Source organism: Zonotrichia leucophrys, chromosome 1 (genome assembly GCF_028769735.1).
Source record: "Zonotrichia leucophrys gambelii isolate GWCS_2022_RI chromosome 1, RI_Zleu_2.0, whole genome shotgun sequence".
NCBI lineage: Eukaryota > Metazoa > Chordata > Aves > Passeriformes > Passerellidae > Zonotrichia > Zonotrichia leucophrys.
The window spans coordinates 61,906,706-61,931,686 of record NC_088169.1 but is presented as its reverse complement, the minus strand read 5'-3'; the positions used below and the strand labels follow the sequence as shown (position 1 = coordinate 61,931,686).

The 24,981-nt window shown below is 37.9% G+C and overlaps 1 protein-coding gene across 1 annotated transcript in view; it reads right to left on the bottom strand.

Moving 5' to 3' along the window:
- The window catches only part of GTF2F2 (general transcription factor IIF subunit 2), a 77,721-nt gene that overhangs the window by 8,370 nt on the left and 44,370 nt on the right, over positions 1-24,981 (bottom strand). The window contains exon 7 of the mRNA XM_064714541.1: positions 1,911-2,010. Coding sequence (XP_064570611.1) covers positions 1,911-2,010 — 100 coding nt within the window. The remainder of the gene's footprint in view (positions 1-1,910; positions 2,011-24,981) is intronic.

The window sequence follows — 24,981 nt, the reverse complement described above, 5'->3', positions numbered from 1 at the left end:
AATTTCTTCAAATAAAAATATTGGTGTAATATAATTACTTGCAAAAATAACCTAATCACTTTCCCAGTCCTTGAATTCAAACAAGCCATTGCTATTCCCCATCCACATGTAATTCATTTCCCTCCTCCTTCCTGCTGTGTGTTAATTTATAGCAGCCACACTGAAGCCTCATTTTATATTCTTTCCTTCAAGAAATGCTAGCCCTTTCTGTCTTACTTAGTAGATACTCATTCTTCCCTCAGAAATTGCCCAGATGATGATTACATTAACATATATGACAGTTAGTACATTTTTATTTCTTTCTTGTGGAAGTCCTGTCCCCAACACAGCACCATACAATTACATGCAATGCAGCAGGTTCTAAAAAAGCAGTTGCTGCTTGAAAACAGCAGAAAAATTCAACCAAGAGGTTTTAGAACTTCACGGACTTTTTCTCCCAGTTATATACCCTTTCAGCCATCTAACCTGAACCTTAATAGAAGACTTAATGAAAAGAACGATTTTGTAGAAAGTAGTCATGCCTTGGCCTTTAGAGTCAAGGCAAGGTGAAGGTGACTCAAGACAAGTATGTCTTACAAGATTTTTCCCATCAGAACACCTTTAGGGCAGACATGAAAACTAAACACACTGCTGATGGATTTCCATGACCATGGACAGCTGTGTAACCAATAAAAATATAATAATTAAGACATAAGAGCATCATCACTTTTAACAGGCCTGGTTATACCCCCTCAAACTCACACAAGATTTAAATTTCCATAATGATATGGTGACCTGCAGTTTGCAGCTGGAATAAAGATACAAAGATTATCTCTAGGCTGTAGTCATACTGCCATAATTATGCTGGTGTCAGGGAAATGGAACAGCATCCCACTAAAAAGAGAAGCTGTACCCCACCAAAGCTTATTCCAGAATTAAAGAAGAACACCAGCAGCATCATAAAACAATATACTGATGTAAGACTGCATCTGCACAGTAGGACACATCAGTGTGACTGTTTTGGTTAAATGGCATTCCCTCAGCTGCAATAGTTTTATTGGTATGATCATCCATGTACAGAGCAGACTTTGAACAGTAACTACTACAAAACAGACCCATGAGAGAAAAAATATTATTTCTGGTTCTGTGGCAAATAGACTGACTTTCATAATAATGCTTAAATATCATCCAGTATATTGTCACTTGTTTTATGTAAATAAAATCTTAATAAAAAGTGTAAAAGTTTAAATGACTAACACAGTGATTCATTTTCAGTATGACTTAATGTTGCTCACATTCAACATACTCAAAGAGTATCTTTAAGGAAAAGGACGTTATAGTTTATATGTACATCAACCGATCTGGAACAGCAGTGTGGGTGTAATATTGACAAAGCCAATGATGCCAATAACATGTATTCTGAAGGTAGGAAACTGAGAAAAATTGTCAGCTGTTACACTTTTCTACTTGTTGCCAATTCCTCCAAAGGACTGGAAGCTAATGATTCTTTTCAAGTCCTTTACCCTCCTGCAGATGAAAAGTTATTTGGCTCAAAAGAGCATTTCCACATCTCATAGCACAAAGCCAGAACTGTTTTTCATCCACAAATGTCAAAATTACATTAAAAAAAAGATTAGAGGAAGACTGTAATAAAGCCGCTAAAAAGGGTTGGGTGAAGGTGGTCTGCCCTGCATCAGATAACACAAGACAGTTACGACTGGCAGACCTTAGCCCCAAGGGTGATACTGGCCTTGAGACAGAAAGAAGATCCCCAGAAGACAAAATCAAGGAGAAATCAGGTGACATAGACCATTGACAAAGACAGTGGCCAACTGTGAGCAAAAGAGCTGCTGGACAGCAGCAGAGCAGTCCTGGAGTCCTAAGCCAAATTCCTCCTGAAGAAAAGAAGGGAAATATTAAAAGCTACTTACATTATACTGATGATTAGCCACTGGTTTATAGTTCGTGGTTACAGCTTTGTCCAGCTGCTGGGATAACCTTACAGGTTTAGAAGATTCTTCTATCTGTAATCTACAAAAAAGAAAACAAGAATAAAAAGTTCAGACCAGCACACACTGAAAGTGAATTCTAAAAATCTGCAGTTATGAACCAGCCATTATCAAGGGTCAGATGCAAACAATCTATAAGGCAAAACAGATGCACTCTTCTGGATTAAGTTCTTCTTACTCTATTTTTGCTTAAGGACGTTGGACTATTAGGGTGCTGTAAGCTACAGAAGATACTGAAATGCTAAAAATCAAACAGCTGAAGAGAAGATACTAAAACCAAACTTTGAACACAAATTTCACTGCAAAAACCTAATGCTCAGATTGAAAAAAAGTCCTTGCTTTTAAAAAAGATCAAACCCAACTCAAATGAATGCAAAATCTCACAGCTTACTCGGCTGAGGGATGAAAAAAGCTTTTCATTCACCTCTGCTAACCCACAACCTTCTCTTATATATTGAAATGTAAAAACATAAATTTCTGTGACCTTTCTTTTGGCATTACAGTACAGTAAGAGAGTGCAAATAACAGTTTTAAGATCATTATAAAGACATAAAGACAGAAAAATCTATCCAGCTTCAAATCAATGTGCAATCAAGTCTCTACCACACAAATAACAATAGGTGACCTTCAATTCTCTTTGGGAAAGACTCTTAGCAGGTCACTGGTTGAGGATATCTTGTCAAGTTCATCCCTACTTAATTCAATGTAACTTAAAGCTTCTGGATGTTGATGTAGAGGGAGTGTTCCATTTAATTCAGATTTAGCACTCAAGAATTTATACTTGAAATGATGAGACAAGAAACCAAGCTCTAGAAAAGCACAGGACAATGGCCTTTTAGACACAATGGCTTTATGGCACATCTGATTAACATGTTAATTATCAGTAAAGCAGTTTTGTTCCCAAAGCTGCATCTTGTATGCAGAGGAGTCAATTTCCACTAAACACAGTATAACACAATAAATGCCCAATAAATGCACAGTGATGTTTGCTTCTTTCCAAACAAAAAGGAATATGGTGACCTTAATGCCAATAATAATGGCATGTTTATTAGTGTAAAACATATAAATTATAAAACTGACAGATCTTTAAAAACAACTGTGTTTGAGATCACTGATTTCTTTTTGTAAAGATATAATTTACACCCAAAGAGATAAAATTTAAATTCAGCATGTTTCTGAATGAACAGCTGAACAACCTAAATAAATTACATTTGAAGGAAGTAATAAATCAAGAAATAAATGCTCTAGTTGTAGCGACTTGAAAGGAAGAAAATCATCCCTCATAGCTGGTATTGCTGGACAGTAGGTAGGGAGAGTTTTTTCTCATACACAGATAAACTTACTTCCCTTCGAATCTTTATATCATAAAAATGTAGAACACGAGGCAATGGTTGCTTAAGAGTAGTAAAAACTACAGAAAAAATGACAAGTCTGCAAAAGGAAGAAGGAAAATCAACTGGAAGGTAAACGAACAGTGAACATGTTTTGCTTATCACAGAGTTTACCTTTTGGCCTTCAATCTAATTAAATGATTTTAAAGATTTTCTTCATCTGGTTACCAAAGATCTTCTAAACTCATGTTTCACAAAAGGCATAGACCAAAACTAAACCACTATCTTTTCTACAAATCTGTCTTTTTCTCTATTTCTCCATTGCTTAAGATTTTTCTTTTTGGTCCCAATGACTTTTTAAATTTTTAAATAGTTTAGCTTTAATTTTTACACAGTTTGGCTTTAAGTCTTTCATTTTTTTTTCCCAGTTCATCATGTTTCTATTGGTTTGATCTGGGGAGTTTTCCAGTTCTTCCTCTCCTGTATTCTAGCTATTTTTCATATCACTTCTCCCCCCATTTTTTCCCTCGTAAAGGAGATTTCCTGCTCAAATCTATTTACTGATACTGCTACTGTTCAAGAGACAGGGGCTCCTTGAGACAAACTGGGAATTCTTGTCACCCTCTTCCCCTCCAAGGCCACTGCACCAACTTCATGTGCATCAGATGAAGTTATTTGATTTACAATGTAGCTCCAGAGTCCTTCTCATAACAGCTACAGCACAGGGTCCCAACAAGACTTAAATATATCAGGTGGTGTCACGTTTTCAGGGAGCGCCAGGCATTCAACAGTGACCTATCTTCATGATTAATCCTCTTTGCACTGGGCTTTATGTTCATTACTCTTTACAATGCAAATTAACAATATCTCTCTTTCTTCAGGTACACAGCCAAAGAACTCTTCAAAGATGAATTGTCAGCCATGGACTTTAGACACCACTTATGTTCAAGGCCTCTTCCTGATCTGGCATTTTAAAATTACAATAGAGGAAATTTCAACAATTCAGTGTGGCTTCCTTAAATTAATTCTTCTTTGCACAAAAGTACACTAGCAATTTATTTCTTAACGTTTTTCACTTCCCATGCAGGATATGCATTTCAGCTCTTTTATGTTAACCTCCAAATTTCCAAACCAGTAGAAAATCAAATGTGTAAGAGAGCTAACAGACTTCTCAGAGGCCTCCATTCAAAGGCTGATGGAAGTGAAGATACATTTAACAAGTAAAGTTCTCTAGCACATAATCCTGAAAACAAAGAAAAAACTTACTGCCTGCTAAGGAAACAGAATGAAAGCCAACCAAGTGAAAATGGAGAGGGACCATCTAAGCTTATTTGTGAAATGGCAGAAGACTTCAGAAAGATCAGAAAGATCTAGACATAGCAAGTAACAAATACATCAGCTACAAATGTATGTCTCTGGAATTTCAGAGATGTTTGTGTTGTACATTGGTATTTCTTACCAAAGGTTTCCAAATTACAACCACAGATCTCACAGATCTCAGATGGTCTTTAGAAAACTGGCTTACAGTACAATGTTAACCTTTTTTTTTTGTTTCTACTGCTGTAGTGACAGCTAAAAATACCCTACATTCCTGATACTACTTTTTAATGCAAACAATTACAGCCGTGGCCACATGCCAAGATGGAAATTTATATGGTGACTCAGGAGGCAAAGCTTTTTACTAATAGCTTTTATTCTACACATGCATCTTGCTCTTCTCCCTAATGGCTGCCCTTCCCATTTATTTTTCTGCAGCTTTCACGATTTCACAGAGCCTCAGGTTACCATCCTTTACCTTCCTTCCACTGGGCTTGCAGGTGGAATATTGTCACACAATCCCACATGGAATAACAGCTGATGCACATCTGGAATTGGCCTCACAAAAATGCAGGAATAAACTGACAAACATGGTATAAACACCAATTAGCAAGAGGTTCACGTGGGGATGAAGCACTGAAATTTGCTTAGCGCATTACAAAGGATAAAGACAAACAGCCCATAATCATTTTGTCCAGATGATTTGTTGATACAGACACTATCTGCAGGGAAAATAAAGTATAGTTGTTTGGAGTTTTTTTCAAAATCATGCTGCAATTCTGTTATATTCAGAAAGTAGTATGTCTGGGGGAATATAATTGACTTTTTAAATTTGCATAGATGTTGTTTGAAAAAATTTGATTAAATATATAAATTTATACATTCCAGTAATTATAGACTCGAAAATACGTAACAAGAGCTATAAACTGGAAATTGTACTAGCCTTTTAGATAGATGTTTTAACATGTTACAGATATAATTACTTTTACTTACTTATAATTTCTTAAACAGAATTCAAAAAGCAGTATTAACCAAGAATGTCCAGCAGTGCTTTTTGCAGAATTTTCTCAGAGTGGACCTGCTGAATCTCAAACTAAACTGCTGGTAGGAATAAAGAAAAAAATCAATAGATTTTCTGAGTCACTGGTGACACTGATTTAAAGGAGCAGTGGCTTTTTACCTTTATTTATTTTACCCTTTATTATGATTGGAAGGAGTTAAAAGACTTAGTTATTGCTCTGAAAAATAGAAAAATATCCAAGGAATTAAATTTTACACTGAACTCTTGTTGAAATGGTTAGAGCCATATTTCATGCTAATATCTGGCCTAAAAAATAAAGAGAAAATGGAGATATATTTTCCCCCAAACTGCCAATGAATTAGCAATGGAGCAGCCAGCAGCCTGCACACTGTGGTTTTCTATTCCGCCCCCAAGATCAAATATAGCTCTTCCCCCTTGAAATACAGCAAGTAACCAGCACGGCATCGAATTCACCATGGTCATTTCCCAGCAAAACACATTTCATACTGCAGCTTTGATTTGTCATTGTGCTTATACTTGAATAAGGGGAAAAAAACATTCAAACAGACTGGAAATAATTCCATAGGACTTGGCAACATGTAGCAAGCTCATACAAAAAGACAGATGAAGACAGTATGTACATTCCTAGGAAGAGATATTCATTGTTTTTTAAATACATGTAATTTTCAGCAACAAAAAATAAACCAAAGACCTTTAAAACTGATAATCTACTGTGATTAATCTTTTGTCACAAAACAAATGTTTCAAAGATTTGAAGCAGGTATTAATCACAAACACTGCTAGGGCTCAAATTCTTTGTCTTTCTAAAGAAATTATTTCACAGATAAGAGAGGGAAGTTTATGTTCCTTTTTGTGCTTGGCTATCTGTACACAGGGCACCAGTAAGGTGCAAAAAAAGGAAAAGATGTGTTTCTTCTCTCTCTGCAGTAACACCCAGCAGAGATGCACTGGAAGAGAGCAAGCCCACTGCCCAAAGCTTTGGAGGGGAAGAAACACAAACTCTCCATCTCTGCACAGTTTTGCAGCTTTTCTCTAATTGCTCACAGAAGTTCCCAGTCCAATACCAGGGAACTAATGCTCTCATCATCCCTTACTCAGTACTTTTGTACTAGAACCAGGCATTGACAGCTGCATTACACAAAGTTTCATGATACCTGGTATGGGCCATGAAGCTTTTCCTTTGCTTCCTTGTTTCGCTAGCAGCCCAAACATGACAGAAATAGAGACATCCTGAAAAACCTCATCCAAAACAAACTAATAAAATAAATGCAACAATATAGCCTCACAGTCCTTTTGTTCATTTGGACTTCTGTACCTTGGTGAGGTTCAGGTAGCATCTCTTTTGACTTTCCCTCCAAGCAAGGATAGCAGTAATGTAAGAAGCAAGCAGATGATCAACAAGAGATGAACATTCTTGTAAGATACTGAAACTTTAAAGTTTCACTAGCTCTGTGAGAACTAAGGGACTTCAGCACCCTGTGGTGCACATCCTGCTAAAGCAACCCCATGGCAGTGCTCAAGCACAAACAACATAGGAAATTACTAGAATGGCCACACCAGTAAAAACACGCACTGTCTAATAACAAGAATGACAATCTGTTGCTACACCAAACAATCTGTCATATATTCTCAAAGATAAGAACAACATGCAAATCCTGCACGTTGTGTCTCATTGCAAGGAGCCCCACTGTCTCACGTTCCATGGAGGCGGATGACAGCCTCCATCGCATGGATGAATCCACTGCTCTTCAGACGCTCAGCGCTACTCCAGCGCAGTCAAAGCAAAGGGAGGCTGTCCCCATTTCTGAAGACTAGACAGGCAGACAGAGAAGAGCATGAGCTGAATGAAAATGGCATTAAGAAGCGCATTTGCCAGCGTTAAATAACTGTTTCAGATTATTAATACAGGATATGATTTATAACTAATTTTAAGTCCTGAAACCCTGGCATTTCAAGAAAAGAGCTGTAATTATTATGTGTTCAGATATTAGATTCTTCTGAAGTTGACATCTTCAACTATATATGCTGAAGGATAAGCAATGAATCATAGGAATATATGACAATTTCATGTCTAATTCTCAGACAGCCACCAAGGCACGACTGAAGACTCCAAGTCTACATATTGTATCTTCCTCCAGTACAGAACATCACATGATATAAATGGCAATTCAACAATAAGTAGCAATTTCTTAAGCATTTTATTTTCTGAATTGACAAAAAGTGAATAATTGATTAAAACCAATCCAAGTTTTCCTCTCTGAGTTTAGAATTGCAAATGACTAAAATCTTCTCAGCTAAGCTTGTGTAAACAAATAATATAAAGATAAAATAAAACCTATTTTAGCATTAGTAGTGATATAATTCAATAATTTTCTCTGTTTATTTGATGCACTACTTTAAACATGTTAAGTGACGCACTAAATGCAATTAGCATGAAAAAAATTGTAACATCTGCTTGACAAGACAGATACTTTTAATCAAGTGTGTCTACAGATACTTCCACTGGAAGCACTCTGACACTGATGAAGTCAGGCTCTGGCATTGCCTGGTCCACACTGGGGACAAGGTGGAAGAGTTTTATCTGAGACTAAGTTCAAAAAGGAATCATACCTCAGAGGTATCTTCTATATTAAATGAGGTTATAAATAGCCTATCCATTAGTGTGGCTGACAAAGTTTGTTTCTTGGCCCTGTTTCTAAGGTTTATCTGTCCACGTCTGGGTCTCTGTTTTGCTTGTTGCCTCCCCCTTTCACTCAGCACACACCCCCTTTTCCAGTGAAAAGGGTCCATGACCAGATATCCTTAAGGGCAGAGATTCCCATTCAACCTTGTGAAGCAAGGCAGCCTCTGCACCCTCCTTGTCCTTTCAGGAGGCCTTAGGTCAGGGCTTGGGTCACAGCATCACCCCTTGCCCCCCAGGTGAAAAGGCCCTTTCAGCACTGTTTAGGCTGTTGATTGATAGAAAATCACACAACCAACCACAGAATCATTTAGGTTGGAAAAGGTCTTTAATTTCAACCATTAACCCAGCACTGCCAAATGCACCACTAAACCATGTCCCAGAGTATCCCGGCCTTTTAAATGTCTCCAGTGATGGTGACTCAATCACTACCCTTGGCAGCCTGTTCCAAAGCTTGACATCCACTTCAGTGAAATATGTTTCCTACAATGCAATCTAAACCTCCCCTGGTATAGCTTGAGGTTGTTTCCTCTTGCCCTATCATTTATTGCAAAGAAATGAACACTTCCTTATTACAATTCATGTACTCTGGAAGTGCAGACAGGTTTGCAGCTTTGCAGTTGTTAAAAATGTCAGGATTTTGCACTCCTTTCCAACCTATGGTCATCACAGTCAATCAATTAGTGCCCAAATGGAAAAGAACTCTCTGTTATTGGTTCCTGTCACTTCCAGTATTTTCTTATTAATACACATAGCACGAATATCTCTGTCCTGCCCTGCTTCCTGCCCAACACAAGTGATAAGATCAAGTTCAAGAACAAGCAAAAGCAGAGCTAAACGGGAAGGTCTTCCCTGAGGACTAAGGGTAAAAGTGCATCCATGCATGCTCAGTTACAGGCTGTAGCTCCATATGGGGCACTCCATCTTAATTCCCAAGTGGATTAAAACACAGTAGATTTTTATACCACAGTGCTTATACTTGTGGCAAGGGTGAAGTAAAACCTGGATGTCCATTTGTGCTGTCTGGAGAATGTAAGGGTACCTTAACCACAGGCAGGAGACAAGGTTTGGGACTGGCAGAGTGATAAGGTATACCAAACAAAAAATTAGGCAACATGCCAGGAGAAATGGGAATGCAGGTGGGATTTTGGGGAGAGAGCTATAAGAACCATGCAAATGTACATGACACACATCATTCCCACATGGAAAAAGAGAGGGAGCACAGAGGCTGCAAGAGGAGGACAACACAATAGGAATGGCTGAATAGGCAGGAGTCTGGGGCACGTACTCCTGAAAAATAGCAAGAAAAGGGAAAAAGTAGGTTGAAAAGCTTTTGGGTTTGTTCAGCTAAGACACCCAGGTGATGATCCACAGGCCTCTGCCTCTGAGCCAACCCTTTGACACTGGACACTGCAGTCTATTTGGCACAGGCAGATGCCAGCATCTGAAATACTGTAGGGATGAGTAACCACGGAGCAGATCCTGGATCCGGGGGAAGCACCAGCAGCCTCACAAGCCCATTACTAATACTAGAGAAGGTGATCTAGGAAAAGTGACTCATTAGCAAACTAAGCAAGAGAAAAAAACCCAGCCCTTTAATTTTAACATTAATATTAGCTCCTGAATTAAAGCCAAATAAAGTCTCCTTTCTCACTTCCATTTTCAAAGATTTAATTTCCTTTCTCGCTCCTATTTTTCTCAGTCCTCAAATTTCTCCACAACAAATGGATTTACATGCTAGACACAATTTCAATTCAGATTTTAAAAGAGGAATTCTAAATTCTGAACGATTATTCTTAAAAGTAAAACAAATAGACTTGTCTCAAAATTGCATAATATTTGTTCTCCTGCCAACACTCATCTGGTGTGCTTGGAGCTGTTTTGAAATCATTGGTAGAAGTAAAAGGGATTTTTAGGTCTGGGCAACACAAGCCAAATAGTTTTTGTCAGTCTGCAGATAGAGAAATTGTGTACATTTTGCTAATGGGAACAAGAAGAGAGAATTTTAGAAACTAGTTTTTTAAGACAGAAAAGGTACATCTTTACTATACCCTGAAAGGCCTAGCTCTTCAATTACTGGTAAAAGGGTGGATGATTTACAAGCTCAGTCAATTCACTCCACAATGAAACTGCTCACAGCTAAGGAAGTGGAAAGAAAGAGGCAGACTCTTGGCTACAAGTCCTCAACAAAAACAAAAAATTCCCTACAGCACCTCAGCTACATCTTCTCAATCTGAACCTCTCCTCCCCTTCTCCTGCAAAATGTCTTTATCAAGTTACAGCTGCCAGCACTCTGCCTCCAACTACATGCTGCCACCTCTAAAACTCCAATTCCCAAATACTTCACCACTCTCCTGATTGTTCTGCAAACAGCTATGGCATCTGGCTCAATTGGGGATCTTCCAGTTAAAATTTACTGTAAACAATTTAACAGTTTGTGACAATCTGGAAAACATTTGGACTGCTTCCCTAGAAAACCTAGCTGGCTCAAATCCTCAAGGTTTTTCTCTGTCTCTTCCTTCCTTAGCCTGCACACTCTAAAATGCTGGATAGCAAAAACACCTTTTTGAGGACGCACCCCCCTCTTCAGTTAAAATATGCTTAGAAACATGCATCAAGAACTGCTGCACCTTGCTCAAGAACAAGGGCACTGAAAGGCAGGTGCTGGGAGAATGTACTGCACATGCCCATGGCTTAATGTCTACACACTGCCTTTGATCGCTTAAAGGGGAAATCTTGCACAGTTCAGCTGCTGTTCAGTGGTTTAAACATATGGTTACACTAAACTGCAGAATTAGCTCAGGCAGAACTGCTGAATTAACCCACCCAACACTCTTTCCTGCAAACAAAGAGAATGAAATTAGTTTTAACTGAACCCTGAAATCATGCTTAGTTCAGCAACCTGAGAAATCCTACACTATAAAAACCAAAGCAAATGCAGGAAAGAAACCTGTATTTTTCCTCAGTCCATGTGAAAAAGCAGTCTTCCTCATCCTCCCTGTGGAAAATTCACCAGTTTTTCCTGCAAGCCATGGGAAAAAAAGAGGTAACACAGCACAGAGTGAAAGATATATCAGTTAAACAGAAAATTGAAGATTTTTTAAAACTTTGATCATCATTCTTTCAGCCAACTGTACTTCCTTTGCCAGTTGTACAGAACTACTGCTCTGCTGCATTTGCTCAAGTAGTTTAATTACATTTTACCTCCTCCTATTTTGCAAAACAAGTGCTCCCCCAACTCCCTCTCCCAATATATTGCATACCTGCCCACCTCCACTAGAAAATCACTGCTGGATGTCCCTCACCTGTTCAAGTGGGAACTGTGCTCCCACAAGCAGAGTAAGAGGATATGGAGCTGCAGCAAAGCCAGAGGCAGACATCAGTTGTGTGGAAAGAGTCCAGCAAGAAGGAACAGGGCTGGGAGCTGCAGGGCTGCCCTGCAGCTGGGAGGTGATGGCAATGGAGAAAAAGGGCCACCAAAGGGTCACCTGCCACAGGACTCTGCTCCTGCTTGCCAGGTTGTGAAGGAAGGTTTTATAGAAGCCCTGCATCGTTCAATTTATGAGGGTGACTCAATGACCTTGAGTCACCCTCCTCAAGGTCTGGTCTCTGAAATGCTGCTGCAGAGGGCAAACCTGGACGTTATTTTCTTAAAAACCTTTAACTTGCCTTCTGCGCATCATCTTCAGACTGGTGCTTATCAAAGCCACAGCTGTATCACCATTAGCCCCAATAAAAGCTCTCAGTAAAGTGAAAATACCTTCAGGATCAGGAGACTGGCTCAAGAATCAGCTTCAAGCTCTGCTGTATCTTTAAACCAACAATTCTGGAAGTTATTTCAAAACAGCTTTCTTTAAAAAGCACACTGATAACCACAAGGCACAACAAGGACACAATTAGGTTTTAAGGCAACTTGAGTCCAGAAAGTGTTAAGATTTCATTTTGCATTTGAAAAATATAATTTAAAAAATAACTCAGCCTTTGTTTCAAAGAAGAAACCAACATAAACTTAGTAGTTTAGAACATCATCTTTGGAACTCTCCCTAGAGAGCTTACTTGTTAAGAAATAAACTTAGCTCCATGTACTCTGAGGTCTGTTAGATTAGTATTCTCTTAATTAGAGATTTTCAGAAGAATCCATCTTATTTGTGAACACAAAGAAACTCACCCAGACTTTGTGAAGCCATACCTATTCTGTTATTAAACAAAAAACCCCAAAGATTTGATTACAGATTTGTCTGGCATGACAAACTCCTAAAACAGTTAGTGGCTGAAGCACAAACATTGTCTAGCTTCCCCAAGAGGATGCTGGATAATTGGGTTTTCCATAATATCTGTGTGAAAGCAGACTCCATTCATGTCCAATTTGGTTGAGTATGTCTTCCAAGGGAACGGGAGGGAGTGGGGCAGGGGAGGGAAGAGTCATGAAAAAAGTTTCAGGACCATTGTATTTCAAAGCTTGATTTGCAGTGTTCCTTAATTAAACTTAAGGTTGCAATTTTAAAAAATGCATACATACAAGAAGAAATGCTCCACATACATAAATTTCACTGGTTTGTCATTAACTGAATTTGTTAGTCAGTAATCCAAACATGAAATGTAATGTGAAACCATTATTACTGTACTAATAAACTGTGAAACCATTATTACTGACAAAAGTGTCCATTTTCTCAAAACTTCTCTAGTTTTTAATTCAGTGTGTGTATGTTTCTCAAATGGCAGCATAAAACAGCATCTATCAGTGCAGTGAATCTGACAGGGACAGGCTGAGCCTGCCCCACAGCAGCCCCAGAAGTGCCTGAGCAGCACCCCCAGGGCCCAGGAGCCAGGGATGGGCAAGAGGCTGGGAGGGGGTGCAGCCAGGAGAGCTGACCCCAGCTGACCAAAGGGATATCCCATTCCATATGGTGTCATCCTCAGCAACAAAAGGTAAGAGAAAGGAGGAGGATGACACTCCTTATGAAGGTGTTCTCTTCTCAAGCAGCTCCTATGTGCACTGGTGCCCAGCTTCCCATAAAGTGGCCTGCTGATGGGAAGTAGAGACTAAATCTATATTTTTGTTTTGTTTCCACACACAAGCTTTGCTTTCTTTCATTAAACTGCTCTTAACTTGACCCGTGATATTTTCTATATTATTTTTTTCCACTGCCCTGATGAGGAGGGAGTGTGAGAGAGCAACTGGATGAGCATTTGGCAACCAGCCAAGGATAACCCACCACATTTAAAAATGCTAAAAGAAATTGTAACTTTATAAAAAGTTAGCTCAGTATTAGAGATATTTAGAGTGACAGTGTTTTAAAACTTCTCCCATTTATCAACGGGAGAATTTCTCTGGACTCAACAATACACACTGCTGTTGGCAGAGAACACAGAGCGGTCAATATAGGTCAGGTCAGAATGATGTGAACTGCTGGATATCTGCTCCTTCTTCAGTGGTACACATGGTATACTTCCAAGAACAATCATGGGATATCACATATACTTAATATTTTACTACATCTTCTAGTGGAATGTGTCCTTGCTTACGGCAGACGTTTGGAACCACGTGATCCTTAAGATCTCTTCCAACACAAGCTATTCTTTGATTAGATGAAATAAAAGTGCTCTTTTTTTCTACTGACATGTCTCTTATTAAGTTCATTTTGGTTTACATAATCATCTTGAAAGACACTTAATAATTTTTATTGTTATTATTTATTGGTTTTGTACAAAAACAAAATTATAAGCATCTCTAGGGGGAAAGAGAAACAAATCAGCTTGTGAAAGCTCTTTGGAGCTGTGTAAAACCCCATGGGAGTCCAATTTTTAAATTCTAGTTCTAAGTCTAGAGGAGGTTAAGACATTCTAGAGTAAAGAAATGGAGAACAGATTTACTTAAAAATCTCCCAAAACACAGCTGCAGCAAATATTTAATTTTTAAAATGTAGAGAACAGTCAAGCAATTACTCAGATAGGTAAGAAGCCCGACAGATTTTTTTCCAAATAGATGCTTTTATATCATGTTATTTCTGCAATACTTTCTGGACTACTTTCTCTGCTCCACTACATCCTTTAAGTTAATAACTCCACAAGACTTTGGAGGATTCACACATCCTTCACTGCAACAGGAAATGAAACATAAATTACCTACCACTTTATTGCTAGAGCTGCAAACATTTCGTGCTAAGTGGGGAGAAGAAAGCTGTCTCTGCAAGCCTATTTCTCCAGCTATACAGAGCCTCAAGACCTCTATGACAATTCAGCACTTCAGGCCAAGACTTCCTGCTTTAGAGACTACAGGATCTCTGAGCTAAAGAAGACAGGTACTATGCACTGTATTCTCTTCTGCATTTGACTTAGCAGAAGCAGAACTCAAACTGTTTATATGGCCTTCATAATTTTGGAAAATCCTCTGTTCTGAAAAAACAAGGAAACTTCTTTTTCACAACAGGAAAAATACCAAATTATGCAAAATGCTGTTATAATCAATTTAAAATTCCTCTCCACTTGATAAGTGAAGAAAATAACTGTCCACTGTTTCTTCTCAAGTGCAAATTCTATTAATGGCTGCATGAAAACTAGGTTTACAAAGGGGACCAGCAGCACGCTGCGTTGTAATACGAAAGGGCCCACAAAAAATAATAACATATAAAAATAGCAAATAATGAACAATGTAGTATTGTGCATTGAAACAACCTGCCTTTACAAGAGGTACTCTGTTATGCCATACCCCATTGTAACACATGAAACAAACACTTTATTGCAATGAAACACAAACAACCTGAAATGGGACATCTCCCTTTGTACATGTTCCATGACAGACGGTACTGGAATGGTATTTGCTGCAAACCAGATTAAATCAGTTTTAGGAACTAAATTCCATCAATGAACAGATTGCACCATCTGCTTCTACTAATATACATTAGAGAATGTGTACTTTCCATAGCTGCATATTTACTCTGTAATCAGAAGCCTACAAGACAAATAGGTATAGCTTAGCTACAGAATGGCTGAAAAGCATCATCATTTGAAAATGTCAAGGGCGTAAACAAAAAAGCACTTAGGTTATTGAAGGCTGTGCAATGAAGTAATGAAACAAAATTAGGCAAAAGAAAATTTAAGCAGCACACTGGGACACTAACATTCATTGCCGTGATGAGAGAAATACAAACGCAAAAAGCGTAGATGCAATAGAGTTTCTTACTAATAACATCTAGAAAAAAAAAAGAAATAGCCCTTCAGCTGAGTCCTAAATACGGCTGTCTGGAAATCTGAATTTTTACTACATGTTTTTTTGTGCTTTCAAGAAAAAAAACCACAGATTTGAATCAGGAGGTAAGCCAACATTTGAAGTTTTCATGGAACAGAAATCCTGCAAAATTTTGTTTTGGAAATCCAAACATGATGTTCCCAAAACAAAATATGCTTTCCCAGTATCCTCAGCAGCTGCTGACTTAAATTAATGCAATTCCTTTTATTTTACAACTGCCATTTTTATGGCTTGCTATGGGGACAAAAATGACAAAATCTACCTTAGACTCCAGCTCAGGGACTGCCAAAGTATCTGCAGGACCTTCTCTCTGGCAGTGCAGCCATGTGAGCAGCTCAGAATGCCAGAGCCCTGCACTCCTAGGCCAGCTGGCTCCCCACCACCCACAGTCCGTACAGCCAGCCAGGTGACTTTAGAGCCACTGACATCTCACACACAGGACCTCTTCTTATAGGCACCTGAAAAGTGAGGCTGACACATTGCTCTGACATTTTGTGGCACGCTGATGTAACAGTAATGCCAAAATGAACCTCAGGAAAAAGCTTGAGAAGCCAGGATGAGATTTCACCATTATTATTCTATTATCCTCAGTAGCAAGGATGGCTGTTTCCTGGAGATTGATATCAGCTGCAATTATGAAACAGTATTTCATTATAAATTGTGGTCTTCTCTCTGAAAGGACCATAGAAGAAACAAGAACTATTGGGGCACTAATTTTCTCTGGTATAAATACATAGAGGAATGTAGCAAGTTACACTCTAAGAAAAAAAAGAATAGAACTCTTCAGGGTCAAAAAATAAAAAAATGAGATACGAAGGTATGACTGAGGTGCATGAATTCATGCAGTCCAGGAACAGGGAACAACTGTATGATGTGAATACCAGAAGTAGCAAGCATTAAATCACAGGAAAATCCCCAGCAAACTGAGGAAATCAGTTCTTCAGACAACTTGTAAATAAATGGCATAATTTCTTGATGCAGAGTATTATGAATGCTAAAAGTGCACATGGGTTCCCAGAAAGAAACGTTATTGATGACTGCTAAACGCCAGGACAACCCAACAGCCCTTGAGATATGCGTATCATGGGACAAGCACAGTGTGCTGGATTTAGCAGGAAAACTGGGAAGACAAGCACTCCCTCTTTCCATTGAGCAGAGTGAGGCACTCCCTCTGCCATGCCCTCCTGCCAGTATCCAAAGTGAGCAGCCACAGCCTGCTCTGTGTCACTAAGCACAGCTCCATGCAGGACTAAAGATTCGGATGTGCCAAGCACTCATTCCAGCTCAATACAATTGAGACTCCAGAAAGAAAAACACATCAGACACTGCTGTGATTTTTTTCTCACAGTCCTGAGAAATATTAATTACTGGGACAGTAATCATGTTTCATAAACAGCTGCTGCAGATAAGAAAAAAAAATTAATGTCATGCTAAATGTGTGTAGAATTAATTAGCTTCTGTTCAAAGGTACCTCTTAAGAGAAGGATGGGATCCAATACAAAAACACAAAGGCATTATATTGCTTTCTGAGTTGAGAACGTATTATTTCAAAACCAAGGCTTTTGACTTCAGAGTCTTTCAGGGGAAGAAGCATCTCATATGACCTATATAGGCAAAAAGGAAAATAAGATGAAACTTGCGTGAAACTGGGAAGTGACTATGCCACAGAATTTCTGACAGGACATGCAGAAGAGCACCATCAGCTCACTTGCCAAAGCAGGACTAGTCAGCTTCTTCATATCTCTATTTCCCCACTCTAAACCACAGCATAAAATCGACCACTCAAAGTGCAAAGCCTTTTAAGACCCTTAGATTACAGAGAGTATTAACAAACCTCAGTGGGCCATGCCATGACGATGTGAATAAACACAGAGGTACCACTTTGGAATAAAATGCAAACTAAACAGTTAAACCAAAACCAGTCAAAGGAGGAAAAAAGTGAAACACTTATTCCTGCTGGCCAATGAAACTGCAGAGAAATTAAATTACTTTTTCAAGAAGGACATACATGACAAAGTTGGATATTTACACACATGACAGAAAAGAACTTACAAGAATAAAAACTGAGTTAAAAAAAAGTTTGCGAGTTAGTGTATTATTTAGAATGAAGTAACATAGTCATGACTTAATGAAGATAGCCTCAAGCAAGGAACCTTATGCATCCATACAGACATTCAGATAGGTCCTCCTCCTAAAGCAAGAGAAAATGAAGAATGAAAATGACGACAGAAACACATGACAGATAATTTGAAGGGTTTTAGAAGAGTTCTTTGAATAATCAAGAAGTCATAATTACCTAAGAAAAAAGGATTTCTTCAAAAAGGAATAAAAGCACAACAGGGAGGAAAAAAAAACCTAAAAAATATAAAGGAGAGGCCCATTAACAGCCTTCCCAAGATACTAACTTTCTGTACTTCACTTAGATAGAATTTTGTCTACTTGGCGTTCTTAGATAAACACACTTTCATTTGTAGGTGGACATCACGAAACTACTATTGCACTCTAATCTCCACCCAGAAGTCAAAATAGGGCATCATGAAGGATAATTCAATGAGGAATAGAAACTGTGGATGGATTCAAGTATCTCTTTCTTGTAATCTTGAGCGGTGTTTTATGGGTTTTTGGTTGAATTTTTTTAATGTCTAGAGTTTCATCTTCCTTGAAGACCGGCTACTAGCTGCTTGGCTTGAGTTACTTTGATGGAGTTGTTTCTAAAAGGCTCCTATTTCCTGCGGCAAGAAGCTGTATGCGAACAAGAATAATTTTGTCATCTAGCTTTTAAATCCTCTAAAAACGATTTTCCTTCCTCTTCTTTATTTCCCCTTCTTTAATATTGCAATGAACTGAAAGTACTTCTGCCTTTTGCCAAAACTTCAACAATCTTTAACTTCAGAAAAATTCTGAACAAAACCAAAGCAAAACATTATGTTTTAAAAATGATGCCTATACTCTGAATGAAGTTACTGATTTATCTTAATAGAAGGCAAAAAGGCAGAGTGCACTGATTGTCTGGTCTCTGAGAGCTCAAAGCAGCTAACTCTTTTTAGCCTCAATTCCTTTCACAGGGGACTTTCACTTCGGTTTTATGTGTGAATTGAAAGCCAGGTTCAATTTATTTTATTCTGACATTAACTTAGTGCAGGGCAATTGCTTGTGTTCATACTGATTAATGAAGAGATGTAACTGTCCAACCAGTGTGAGAAGCCAGGTTATCTGAAGAGCACCTGGGGGACAGAACAACACTTTATCATTCTGAAGGGAGCGCTGCAGAATGGGTGGCCTCCACATTGCATTTTATTTCAGGGAAAAATCCCTCACTATTATGGCAGTATCATCTTTGCTTACATAGTAAAAGCAGACCCATGAGAAAAGGACAAAAGAATTGAAAAAGCAAACCAAATACTATATGATCACAAAACATAGCTAACACCACCTTCCACACCACCTTTAATAGGGTGATTTAATAACTACTGCACTTGATGGAAGTCTTCCTCGATTTGACAGGATTTAGGGACTAGGCCCTCAAAGCTCCTAGTAACTACTTGGTTAGTGTACCATGACACGAATTGACAACATTGTTTGAATTCTGCCTTTTAAATATTGCTAAATAAATGCCTTGTGCATCAGTCACTTCTTATACAGACACAGAAATACATCAAAAGACTTTGGCAAACAACAAAGCTGATCATGTAACACAATACTTCCACTGCTTCCAAAAATGACACTGGTTTTTCTGAACTTAGTAAGAGCTTGTGCACTTGCTTTTCAGCAAGCTTCAGATATCTATACCAAGTATTACTTCTATTTTGCACTCATCAGATTTCCTAAATCCTAGACTTGAATTATGTGTTCATTTTTTTATTAAAATAATGGCACATTTGACATGTGGGCAAATATGCTTATAACTCTTCTTCATCTTCTTTGGATGGTACATAGGACACTTGTGCTTCACTCATCAGCTTCTGAAATGGATCTGCCCATAATCTTCAAATTACTTCATGCATTATTAGGCAATTCCTGATTTTCATTACTCATGTTCATTGCTGCAGCATTTACACAGCACCAATCATACAGCTGCCCATGTACAGACTGGAGCACACCACTAATTACATATGTTTCATTTGCTCTATTCCTCTATAAGGGATGTTATGGTTTCCAAGGGCCATGTTCCAGGCTCAATTCCAGATGTTCAGAGACCAGAAAGTCCCCGAGGTGTATAAACTCATTTGAATTTACTGACCCTTTTAGAGAAATAAAGCCACAAATAAAGTATGTCTGCCATTTTATTTTCTAACTTGTGTATCTACAGCTAAAATATGACAGCTTGGATTCACTAAAGCTGGTGATGCTTTACCTGTGATTCCCTACATATAATTTTGATGTATTTTTTAAAAATTACATTAAAAGAAATTACAGACTGAAATCTTTGTTGGAAAATAGTAACAATAGATCAGTTTATCATTTGTTTGCACTTTTCTCATCAATTTAGATGAATGACTGTGTTTGTTTAGACCAAGCAGCTGCTTTTCAAGCAGCTTTCACAAGTCTTACTTTCTTTCATGCAGCTGAAGTCTCATTACATACACAGAAGACAAAAGTACAATACTATGTATTGTCCTCTGTTTAGTCAGATTCAAGACTTCCACAAATGCTATGCTTAGGTAATTGAAGCAAGTAAAGTATTTCTTTCAGCTGTACTATGCACACATATAAACACAAAGTAGAGTGTAACAGAAAACAACTTCTTAGACTTTTAAGAGGCTATAAGGCAATTAAACAAATAACTGCCATATTCCAATCTATGTTCTGCCAAATTTCTTAACATAAATACAGACTGTGCACCAGCTAATATACTTCACTGAATACACAAAACAATAGCTCACTTTCCATAAGCATTGGCTCTTAGGCCTGTCAGGAACAAAAACCTATATACCCACTGTGGCTAACATCTATCATTTACTCATCTAGCATTTCACTTACATACAGCTTCATGAAATAATGAAAAAAATCTAAATGCTATATAATAAACCACCTCAAACTAATATCCAAGTGACATTCAAAGTTAGTTTTTTATTTTTTAAAGCAGCAAAAGGATGAATTAACTGATAATTCTTTCTGTACCAGACCATGCAAATCTAAGAGTACAGGACAGAGGAGAGGGAAAAATACAGTGTAAAACTGCAATGAAATGTCTTAAATCTGGCAGATTTATTTGCTAGCTTTGTTCTTGCCAAGATCCCACAAATTGCAGGAAGCACTTTTTACCCCTAGAGTGGATGCTACAGGGGGTATTCTACAGGGGGTATTCATTTTCTAAAATGAAAATAGGCTAAAAAGAGTTAAAAGAAGAAATAGCAATAAAAACATCTTTAATAATCTACTCCAGTTGGCTGATTTAGGCATCAATTTATAAAACCTACACCATTACTCCTACTTTAATATGTGGCAGCATAACTACACTGTAGGTGTTTCTCTCCAAGTTACCCTGAGTACCTCTCATGGTCGATATTGCAGTAATAAAGTGCATTTCATGTTATTTTAAATCTGTGGTATAAAGACCAAGAATTGAAGTTTAGGTGCACAGTTAGACATTTAAAACAGATGCTTTAATTTATTAAGAAATATTCATATGATTCAGTTTCACAGCATGTGTGAATATAAATCCTCAAGAGATTTAATTAGGTGTATTTTATCATAAATTGCATTCCCATAGACATATGCTGCTCCTGCTTCCTGCTGATAATAACAAAACCAACTCATACTTAAGAGCACATCTGAAGTGTGTTTTTCTAACAACATTAGGTACAGTAAGAGAATAAAAAAACAGTGCTCCAATATAAGTAGCAGTGGTTTTCCCAGTTGCATAACCATACTGACTTAGAAGGGAATTTATTTTATATAGTACAACTTAAGCTCATGAAGTTCTATGTTTTGTCAATCTACAAAATATATCCTTTGCTTCCAATACCATAAACACGGCGTACGAAAAAATTCTGTTTGCTGTACCTATGGATGCGCTTCATGAGACCCTACAAAAACATTCTCTTGTTTTGAAAATCAAGTTTTGATCAATTAACATCTTATTAAGTCTTTTTTGAGCCTTTTCTTCAATACAGTGATTTCTTAATCTCTAACTATTTTGATCATAGCTTCATACTTTCAGGATGTAGTACTTATTCCCTGAATTTCACTTCAGAGAAAGAGTACTTAGTTTTCATGGACTTTGTTGAAAAGTTCTTTGTCAACATGAGCCAGAATAGTTAAAATGATCATGATTTTTCTAGACAGTTCCCAAAGTCAAAACAGAATCCAATGTCTGAGTTGAAAGTATAATTCAAAATAAAGAAAGTATTTGAAATGTAATTTGAAAATGATATATGGGTGGTTTGAGTTTTTTTAATTTTAGTTTGAAATGTATTATATAAATATAGATCTAAAAGGTAATTGTCTCTCAGATATTATCATTTAACATCTCCAGGTATGCATCCACATATTGGTGTTAATTTCCACATAGTCTGCTATTTTTATCACATATTTTTCTGCTCCCGCCTACACTCACATACAGTGAAATTTCTCTTTCAAGATGACTTCACAATTCAGAATATATCCCAGAATGCAGGGATTTTCTTCTCTTTTTTTACAAAAAGAAATCTGGGCATGGATATTTTTGTGTTCCTGTTCCTCCTGTCTGTTTTTCAAATAGAAAAAAAATTGAGTGAACTAAGATACAGACAATATTGAACCTTGCAACAGGTTTTGAGCACAGGGCTTTCTTTAACCTCAAAAACAGCTACAGTTAATACTGTAGGAGAGCTAGGATCTTTTCAGATATGACACAAGAACTTTTAAAAATAAGCTTAGCAGACAGAATGCGTCTCATTACTTCTAGGCCCAACTAAACACCTTTTTTAAAAAACTGAATCATTTTGAAAGAGATTTTTTTCATCTCCTTATTGTTTTAGATCTGAAGTGGTTGCATTGTTACAGCCATGACAGTCTAAGGGTTAACAAGTGCCTGAGTTTATGGGAAGATAAGGATTTGTGCTAAGCTATTTTTTTACATTTAGTTGCCTCACCTTAAAGGTGTTGTCACATTCCTGACTGACTCTAACCTGACATAACACTGTTCAACCAGTTCAGAAGAAGGACAGAAGCCTGTGTGTATCTGCTGTCTGCAGACTGGAATCATGGAGTCAGAACCTTATGTTATAAACAGAAATGAACCCTGTAAAATCCCTAATTTCCCCATGCCTATAGTTGGGAATGCAGCACAAAGCCTCAGAACTGAATACAACCAAGGGCAGAAGGAACAGAGGAAAGCTCTTTGGTGAGCTGTTTCTTTGTCTAATTCATGACTATTTCTTCTTTATCTTCCTCCTTGGCAAGATCTCAGTCAGCACTCAAGAACACACACATAATCTGAGGGAACAGCAAGGCAGTAATTCAAATTTATATTACAAGTCACAGGGTACAGTTCCTCCTGATTCTGCCACTATCATTAAGAAAGGGGTTAGTCAGATATCCCTGAGAAAATATGGATCTGTTCAAAGACCTAACAGAGAGACCTCATTGCCATTAACTTTGGTTAGGACCCAGTCTGTTCACACTTTCCTCAGTTACTGCTTCAGTGTGCCCATGACCTGCAAGATGGTGCTGTATCTGATAATTTTTGGCAGGTATTTTTGCAGTTGCACAATTAATTCTCAGAACTGTTACTCAGGATGGACTGATACATTAATAAGACAGGAGGTTTGCAATCTTTGGCATTTGGAAAATCAAACATAAATTATCAATAGAGCACACTATATGAGTTGAGCACAGATTTAAATTTCTTTATATTTTAAAACTGCTGCTGAAGATAACTCCTGGATAAACTTGCAACTTCATCTTAATCAGAAAGGGCCATCCTAAACTTCTACCAGTAATCCAACCAGTCTGCTGCTACAGGTTTCACTATTGCCCTTCTCCACCTTCTAAACCGAAGCTCTGGTCTGTGCACACCATGGTTTCTAAACTGTTCAGAGATGGCTCAACTAGAAATGGCTTTAGGTAGCTTATGTTACAACACCCTAGCAGAGATAGTGGATCCCAAAGAAAAGAAAATTAAATAATTTTGATAGAGCAGGTAACATATATCAATACCTACCAACACGAAATGTTTGGATATCAATAGGATATTAATTCAGGCATGCAGAGCCCTTTTAGTGCAGAACATTATCAGCCCTGAGGTATGTCAGAAACTGGAGTGAAGATGAGAGCATTTTTTTAATCATTTCCATTTAGTGGCTTTGCTATATTAATTACACTCTGTTGAAAACTTTCATTTCAAGTAGCAGCATATAATTTTTCTTAGTTTCACTACTTTATACTGTACCTTGCTTTCAAACTTGAAACAGGAGAAGCTGACAACTCTCAGGTGATGCACTATCCATTTTAACTTTGGGTCTGAATATTTCAGTCTTCTTGTGAGAGAAGGTGACAGAGCAGTCACCTGGAACACAGCACTTCAAGGCAAAACCAGATCTTTACAACTCCTGTGTGAGAGGCTTTCTGGGCTGTGAGCCCACATTGCCAGCTCATGTCCAGTTTTTCACACCAATATTCCAGAGTCCTTCTCTACTAGACTGCTCTCATCACCTGGTTTGCAGTGATACTGGGGATTGCCCTGCCTCAGGTGCAGAATATGCATATTATCATATATTTATGTGTTTTACAGAAGAAACTTATACAAAATTATAAACTAAAGTAACATTGACCCTAAACCTTAATGATCACTGGTAGCTGTCACAAAGCTGCCTCAGTTCCAGCTTTCCGCCAGGGCCAGCAGGAGAGGAACTAAGCAGTGGAGTCCATGAACACTCTTCATGCTTCCCTGCTGGGGTCATCACAACATTCCAGGTACAAGCTTAGCTCAGAAAAAACTTCTCATTTCAACATCAGGTATGGATAAAAGACACCAGCCTTGTAACAGGTTCACTGTACTATTCAACAAACATACAGCCAGATTCGAGCTGTAATACTCTTTCTACTAGTGCAGAGGCATTTGTGTTGTGTCCTAATGGTGGTAATGGCTTAGTGCACAGTGCAAAATTTTCAGTGAAGTATCACAGATACCAAAATCACAATGAACAAATCCCAGGCAAATCTACTGACTACAAACAAATGAGACAATAGTCTAGCAAAAACATTGTAACAGACTTCAGGAATGGTGAAATTATTGTGTACAAGGTTCAGTTAAAAAATATTTTTCATTAAAAAGCACAAAGCAGTTTGAAAATTTCAAACTCAATGTAGACTTGACAGAAAGGAATACCTTCAGGACTTACATATCACTAGAACTGACATTTAAATCATATTCTGTTGATAAAATACCA